Source organism: Macadamia integrifolia, chromosome 6, assembly GCF_013358625.1.
Source record: "Macadamia integrifolia cultivar HAES 741 chromosome 6, SCU_Mint_v3, whole genome shotgun sequence".
NCBI lineage: Eukaryota > Viridiplantae > Streptophyta > Magnoliopsida > Proteales > Proteaceae > Macadamia > Macadamia integrifolia.
Window position 1 is genome coordinate 31,531,966 of NC_056562.1, and position 8,507 is coordinate 31,540,472.

Genomic DNA, 8,507 nt, shown 5'->3' on the forward strand with positions numbered 1-8,507 from the left:
AGAAGAATTAAAGTAGGTTCCTATAGCCCCGTTTAGATTATATTTTTACAACTTAATCTCTAATCAAAGGGAGTTTATGTTAGTCATAAAATTTCCTTTACATGCTATATTTTTTTGCACATCATGGAAAGTTTAATCTCTCTCTCTCTCTCTCAAACAAAATCATATAATTCTTTGTCTCGCGTGGATTTGCACATGACTCTTTTACTAGTGTATATATATATATATATATGTATATATATATTGAGTTAGTTATTAAATAATAATAATAATAATAATAATAATAATAATAATAATAATAATAATAATAATAATAATAATAATAATAATAATAATAATAAGGGATCATCTCTTTGTAACCAAGGTGGTTACAGTTGACTATCCAAAACCATTTTTTCTTTTCCATTTTTGCCCTTAACAATATATTCAATGAAACTTGTGAGAAGGGTAAAAATATAATTTCCATAACACTCATCATTTCCTCTTATCGTCCTCCTCCTCTTTTGATCTCTCTTAACTTCTGAAACATTAAAGAAGAGCAACGATGACATTGGTTGCTTATAACATCGATTCAACTCCAATCGGCACCAATAAGTTTAGAGAGGTCTTTCCCCAAGTCATCCACTTATTTTAGGTGGATGTAACCACCTCAATGTGAAATCAATCCAAAGCAGGGAGTTCTTTGACATGCCATTGGAATTTTACTTGTCCTTTATTTGCTTGCCATATGACAATTCAACTTATATATTTAAAGATTTGAGAAATATTCAAAATTTAAATAAATTTCAAACCAGTTTGCCCACTATAAATACAAGGTTTTTTTTTTTTATTTTTTTTTATTTTTTTTTATTATTATTATTAACTAAAGACGGGTATCTAGACCTTTGGCCTGACTACTCCCGCAAGCCCATACTGACCCCACAATCACATGAACTAAGTCATACTAGGGTTGAATGAAAACCATTCAACTTTCACTGAAAGCAGTGAATAGCACTAAACACCCCATGTGAGTGGTTCAAGGTGTACCTAATGGGAGTTAAATAACTTAGGACATCCGAGTTTATGGCTCGTACTAAGTTCGTTGCTCACCAATCACCCTACTAAACTCACAAAACAATGAGAAAAAAAACCTATAAAATTTAATACACGATCAATGTATAAAACAAGGAAGAGAGTTGGGCATGCCATAAGCTTAAGCTTTTTATAAGCTTATAGTATGCACCAACCATAGGGTTAGACACTGGAGGAGATGATGGTCTTTTCCAAAAGAAGAGGAGAGAGAATAACACATGCTTGGCGCCCCAGTGGCATGACTAACCTTTTTTCCATAAAATATTATTCTATCTATCATTTATTGTTAGAATGGCTAAATAAGCCGTTGACATGATGAGATCTATCTATCCCACTTAACTATTAAGGGTGTGGATTGCAAAACCAAGTCTAATCATATCATTTACGACTAGAACTGATAATTCATATATTAATTGGCTTGATTTTGATTTTAAAGAAGTGAAACTATTTATTAAACAATTTAATTTATGTCTTCAAAAGTGAAAACATAGAAATGGTTGGTTTTGAATTGATTAGATAAGGTATGTTATCGCACCAATTGTGAAAATATCTACTTATTCTTCCTTATTTTAATTTCTAGGATACGAATTGATTCTGCATCAATTCAAATCAAAATCAATAGTGAGTAATCTCCTTTCCTTGGATTCAAGATTTTTAAACTTTAAAAGTGAAAGAATTATAAAGATGCACAATATTCACTATGCCTAGTGAAATATAATACTTCACTATTTGTCACTTAATAGATCATGAACATGTACATCTCAATAGTCAAATTTAATTCCAATCTATCACTTACTAATTTATTATAGTTAGGGTTAATTACACTAGTCTTTCCTACAGTTTAGCCTAATGTTATAATCATCTTTTATAAAACTGACAATTACACTGTTTACTAGGTCCATTAATGAGAAACTCTTATGTTATGACATGGCTTAATAGACTTTTCTTAAAAACCAAAATACCCTTATAGGGCTATGAACTTCCTATTATGCCCTTCTTTCCCAAACCCAATCATCATACCCTTTCTTCCTCATCCACCTGAAAACTCTAAACTTGCAATATTGTAATTACCTGATTTTTATTTATATCTATCCTCTCAAATCAAGCTTAATGATATCAATTCAACATTGATGAACTCGATCGTGAACAGAAACGAAGAAGAAAAGGGAAGGGTGCTACGGAGGACATCCAATGCAAGTTGCCAATGTTAGGTCTTTTTTTTTTTATTGGTAAAAGATGTTAGGTCAGTTCTCCGTTGGCCTTGGTTTCAAAAACCCTCTCAACAAAGAAAAATAATGTTTTCGGGCAAAGGTTATAATTGTCTTTTTGAAATCTTAACTTAACACTGTCAACTGTAAAGGATACAATATAATATTAAGATAATCTGAAAAAGATAATCTACAGAGGAGGCCACTTTACTTAATTAATATTTATATTTATGTGATAATAGTGAAGCGTCATTCTTCACATGTATCAGTGATGGAAAGAAAACCAATAAGTTAACCTAAAGCCGGGTGAGAATCTTTCTCCACTTTCCATTTTTCCAATTTTTTTTTACCAGATATTCAGATTATCTGCAACTAAAGAATAAATTGGATGTAGGGTTTCTATTGAATTTGTCGACGAAGTTTCGACAAATGGCCCTTGATTATTTTCATAGAAGATTTTCCATTACTTATCGCTTCTGCTTCGCAACCTGTAGACTCTGCAACTGAGCGAGCTTTTCTCCCCCTGGAAGATTACTGAATTCCCGAAAGCCCGAGAGGGCCTAAGGTAAGCACTTCTCTCTCGTTCTAGACCTTGAGAAGGCTCTTATATCTTTTCTTAAATTTATTCACCGTGACGATGAAGATTTCAGTCCTCAGGCACTGATAAGGGTAGATTATAGATAACAAGAAGTTCTTGGCATAAATTAATGTTAGCTCTCTCAAGAGATATTCCAGCGAACACAAAGACTGGGATTAACTCTGTCTTATGGTCTCCTATAGAGAAGACTTTCGCGTATACCCATTGATACATAACGATGATGACCCAGTTAACCACATTTCTCTGATGACCAGAAACCCTATTGTTAAAATTACATATCTTATCAATTCCAAGCGGGTGAAAGGTTCAGGACATCTAGGATTGATTTTCAATAGCATCAATCCATGTAATTGGTTGGTTGCTTGCTTGCTTTATATCTGCCGAAATGTACATTTATTTCTGTGATTGTCTCCAGAACAGCTTCCTGTCTTACAAAGAAGCTTTCATGGCATTCACCATGAGTTTGACCTCTTCAAGCCTCATGAACTACAGCCTAACTCCAAGAATAACAGTCTCACTTGGGAGGTGCAGAGCAATGAATTCAAGATCCTCACTTGGGTATCTCAGTATCCAAGCGGTACAAGACAACCAGGGGCCAAGGAGGCTTGTTGATATAATACGGTTAGTGCCTGAGCTCTCAAGGAACTATTTTAGAAGTCCATCTCGGAGGGCATTGTTTGGTGGGATCTCTTTACTTGGTGGGTTTTATGTAGCACAGACCATCTCTCTCTCATTTGGAGCTTTAGGAGTGAACGATGTGATTGCTGCTGTGCTGTGTGTTCTACTTACAGAGTATGTAACTAGGTTCTATTACAGCCGGCCGAAGGTAACGTTTCCCCTCGCTCTCCTGAACAATTTTAAGATGGGTTTTACCTATGGCCTCTTCATAGATGCCTTTAAGCTTGCTAGTTGATTCAGAAAGCCTCAACAAACAATATCAGTTGTCTATCTACCTTATCTAAAAATGCAGAGAGAGTTTATCCTGATTCTCACTACTCTGGGAGGATTAAATCTCTTGATTGTATCCTGTCAAAGAGAAAACTTTCTATTTGATTCCTTTCTGCATTTAGTCTTGCATTTCGATCCAATGCATTCTTTTTCTGCACATTCCTGATCTATCTTTCATCGTTCTTTATAAATACTTGCAAAAATGATTTCAGTATCTGGCACACAGATTTCTTTGTTCTCTTATTTGAGACATTGGTGCGATGGAACAGTAACAAGTCCCTAACTCTCTCTAACGAAACATTCAAGCTTTAGTGGCATTTACCTGTTTTGGACCTTTGTTTTGCACATGATGATGGCTATTCTGATAAGTTCTACAAAATGAGAAACCAGACATTAGTCCTGAATTTTCTCTTGTTCAGTACAACAACAATGTGAGCTTTTATTGAAGTAAAATTATATTGGTGTCTGGTCATCAAAACATGGAAGAAAAGCCCGTTGTACCTGGAAGCCTTTCTTGTTATGGACTTAACAGTGAATCTGCACTGGATTTGTCTTGCAGTCCGAAAATGATGATACAGCTTTGGTTACTGTAGAATTCTACTTCCTCTGGAATCTCTTATGATGCTTCTATGTAGACTTTGTCCAACAATATGAATCAAAATGTAACAAATACTATAAAGGAGATATTTTTCTAATTATCTTTCATGAATAATTTTCCTTTGTGCACTTGTTTCTTTAGTCTTGGAATTACATTTTGGGTAATCTGTGGTGATACACTTAAAAGCTGATTAGTATTTCAATAAGCTGAGATTTTGTGAAGGCAGAATGCAATTGAATGAACCAGTTAATTGGCTACAAAGATGGAGGATGTAAGCCCTTCTACAAAGAGAGTGCTACTTTTGATGGTTAAGAAAGATGAACTGGAGCATATGCTTGATAATGATTTGGCTTTGTTGCTTCTTGAAATACAGCAGGTTTATGTAAGCTACTTAAGCCATGTTTCAAGTTGGGGGTGGCAATCATTTGACCTGATCTAGAAACCTGTATGGATTAAGGAGACTCGATGGACTAATGAAACTGTTTAGGCTTGGGGATTTAAACTAATCTGTGTAAACCTGAATCATCAAACTTTTCAAGTTCTAGTTGATTTAGTACGATGCAGATCAGTAATGAACTTGCTTTGAGTAAGCCTTTTTGATGAGCCACTGTTGGTTTTACTACAAACAAACTGATCTATGACACACTGGTTGAATGCCAAGCACCTGATGCCAGTAACCTTTCTGCTCTGTACATTTCCCTTATTTTTGGTGAAGGTACATTACTCTTTAGATACAAATGAAAATGTCCTTTGATGCTGAAAGCATGAGGTGTGCTTCAAATGGAGGTTTTATTTTTATTAAAAGAGAATCAAAAGGAATAATTTTAAGTAATTTATTTTGTTAATCTCTGTTTATTTCAATATAAAATTGGCTACCAAAGGAAAAGGTGAAGTGAAAACTTTCTGATTCTGTGGTTTGTCACAAAAAAAATGTAGAGATGTAACTTGTCGATTAAACTCCCAGATTTTTTTATTATTTTTTTAATATTTTTATTTTTTATCAGAGAAAATAAAAGATTAGCATTAGAAGTTAAAGGTTACAGGATCTACAGTGGTAGGGGAGGGGCTGGGTTTAAACTTCCAGAATTACCTTGAGTCATCTGCTACTACTTTTGGTCTAGGGTCAAGAATTATGAGCTTACCCTAATGCCACTATGGAGTAAGATCAATTGGCTGATATAACCTGTTTTCTGTTTGGGCCACGTTGACATGAAGCTTGGGAATCAGATTCCGGTCCTTTCCCGACGTGGCCATTGCAAGGTCTGGAGACCGTAATAATGTACATAGCCTTAATCCTGCTTTGTGGAAAGGCTGTTCCTCTACTTGAATCCCTAGTCACTAGGTCACAAATTCGTTTGCACACTGTCATAATTGCCGCTTAAGTGGATAGAGTTGCCTTACCAATTTTTTAAATAATAAATACTAGTGAAATTGGCATCATCTTCTTCTACTTGACTACCCCCTTCTTTTCTTGCCAGCGGACACCATCGCCTCGTCCGGTCGTCCCCATCCTCTCCAATCCACCTACGGGTGTCAAAACCTAGTCCCAACTGTTAAAACCAACCGATAAAACTCAAATCGAACCAAAGCCATCCTTATTGGATTAGTTTTGGACAGAGGTCTGTTGGGACGGGTGAAAAATCTGTCCGAATCGAACTGACCAATAACCAAATTGAAACCAATGAAACCGATCAAAAAATAAAGAAGAAATTACACTCTCCTCCCTTGTCTTGCGAAGTTTGTAATTACAAACGTACCCTGTGGTGTTAACATTGTTAGAAACAGATGTTAAATGACCTTTTTACCCCCTTCCCCTTTCTTTAAATATCACTCCCTCCAATCACAATAAGTTGGATTTCTTGGAGCCGTTGGAGGGAGAATCAGCCCAGTGATCACCTGAGCAGATTGAGGGTTTCTTCTCTACTTCGATCACCTAAGTTGATTGAGGGAGAGAGGTGCTGATATTGTGAAGGTAAGACCACCGATTCCCCTCTCTACTGCTTTGATTTCTTGTCCTAGGTAAGACCAATGCCCTGGAAACAGATTTGAGCAAGCCCTACATTCCAATTGCATTATCTTTGGCGTAGATAACGTCCTCAAATCAAACAATTGCTGCCCCATCGCTAACAACACCACCCTAGCTCCAATGCAGTCCTATTCTATATAAATAATCCAAGAACAAACAAAACAAAAGGAAAATCTAAATCTTGTGTTCCTCTCTCCCTGAGAAAATCAAAATTCACGTATCACTTGTTGCTCAAGAACAAACGACTAACATGAAAGGCTAGAATCTCGGATAAAAGCTTTAGGTAGAACCAAAATAGTTGAAGAAGCCATGATCAAGTTTGGTTGAAAACGACTCAAGATATAATCAACTCAGGCCAATTTTTTAGCAGCTTTAAAATCCAAAACCCAGAATTTGTGAAGTGGGTTCTTGCTAGTTTAACTTGCCTGCAATGGGCTTTGTGTAAGAGAGACATCCATTGTAGCCAAAGACTCAAGGATAGAACTCATAATTTACAGAGGGCGACACAAAGAACTTCTAGGACGGAGGGAAAGCGAGACCTATGAATGGTCTAACCTTGTTCTAACTTCAGAACCATAAATTGCACGCTCTCTGCGATTTCTCAAGGAAGAAGATGCAATTGAGAGTCGATCTTCATGGTCAATCTTCAACAAGATGAACAAGAATCGATCGTCAAAACCCTCTCTCCGATTGTAGATTTCAAAACGACTTAATCGCAAGTGTTAGAATAAACCCTACCTCTCCCATGGTTTCTCAACAAAGAAGACGATAATAATGGTTGAGAGCAAAATCGTCATCTCCATTGGAGCAAGGGTATTTTGGGGTTTAAAACAAATTTGTAACACACTTAACAGTTTCTCACTCATTGTCAGGGTATGGTTGATATATTTTACAACTTAGAAGGGAATAATTTGTAATTACAAATTTCACAGGGGAGGGTTGTGTAATACTTGAAACATACAGGGGAGGGGAATGTAATTTTCTATTATGAGATTATAAATTGGTGAATTGACTATCCATTTCTTACTGTTTTAGTGAGGATATTTTTTATTGTAAGGGGAATTTTTACAAATCATTGAATATTAGGTTCTGAATAGAGAAAGTGATCTGTAAATTGTAATAATGCTTCCATTGATTTCTTTGTTCACAATACAAAACTAGTTAGATAGTTAAATAGATGATTGGATAGTAGCCTACATTTTGTAATTTCAATATTAGTTATCTTCTTAGTAATTTGTTATCCATTGGTTTCAATATTAATTATCTTTCTCTTACAACAGTAAACCATGATTTAATGAAAAATTTAAAGTGTTTTTTTTTTTTGTCAAATCTTGTCACTATAAGTTGTGAATGTAAGATTTCATTATGGTTCAAGCCCAATAATAAATCGATCTAAACCGATATTAACCCGATATTGAAAAATCAAAATAAATCGAAATCAAAACCGATCGAAAACTGAAGTTCTTTAATGGATTGATTTTGATTTCCCTCATTCTTAGACTGAAACTGATTCAATCCGATCGAAACTAAACCAAACCGTCCAATTGACACCCCTAAATCCACCCCACCCAATCTTGACTCCAGGTCTAAAATTTTCAGTCTGACCCGTCTTTAGGGCCACTTCAGGCATTGTTTGGTTTTAGGTCAGGTTAGGACTTAGTTAGGAGTTTGGACTAACATTGCCAAATTTACACCCTAGAAACTATACAAGTGTCAACACGGATTGTTGGATAGATTTTTTCATTGAATCATCTGGCACGTGTCATATCTATCATGATGTTGTTAAAACTTGACATATAAGTCACCACCATTTAACGACTTGTCAGTTATCTTGTCACACGATTGATACACTAATTTGGTATTACCAAAATACTTGGAGTCGGGGAATGGACGATCGGGACCGTCCATTTTGAAAATATGCGCTGAGGCCGTAATGATCGAAAAAATAACACGTCCTGAATTTTATAGGATTTCACTTGCTGGGCATTGTATTGGTGACGTCAGCGACAAGATTAGTTACTAGCCCGCCAATTATATACCTACATACACAGCCGCTGG

The 8,507-nt window shown here is 35.7% G+C and overlaps 1 protein-coding gene across 3 annotated transcripts; it reads left to right on the plus strand.

The window, feature by feature from the left end:
• Positions 1–2,570: 2,570 nt before the first annotated feature.
• On the plus strand, positions 2,571–4,551 carry LOC122080931 (uncharacterized protein ycf20). 3 transcript variants are annotated; one of them, XM_042647825.1, is made up of 2 exons: positions 2,571–2,585; positions 2,674–4,551. In XM_042647825.1, exon 2 carries the CDS (start codon positions 3,263–3,265, stop codon positions 3,788–3,790), a length of 528 nt encoding a protein of 175 aa, XP_042503759.1. In that variant the 5' UTR covers positions 2,571–2,585; positions 2,674–3,262; the 3' UTR covers positions 3,791–4,551. The 3 variants fall into 3 exon arrangements, with proteins under 3 accessions (XP_042503759.1, XP_042503761.1, XP_042503760.1); XM_042647827.1 differs by lacking the exon at positions 2,571–2,585 and having other exon boundaries at positions 2,606–2,844; positions 3,298–4,551; XM_042647826.1 differs by lacking the exon at positions 2,571–2,585 and having other exon boundaries at positions 2,607–2,844; positions 3,293–4,551.
• Positions 4,552–8,507: the final 3,956 nt, after the last annotated feature.

What these genes read in the sequence shown, in the direction of transcription:
- LOC122080931 (XM_042647825.1), top strand. Translation starts at nt 3,263, where the DNA reads ATGTACATTTATTTCTGTGATTGTCTCCAGAACAGCTTCCTGTCTTAC.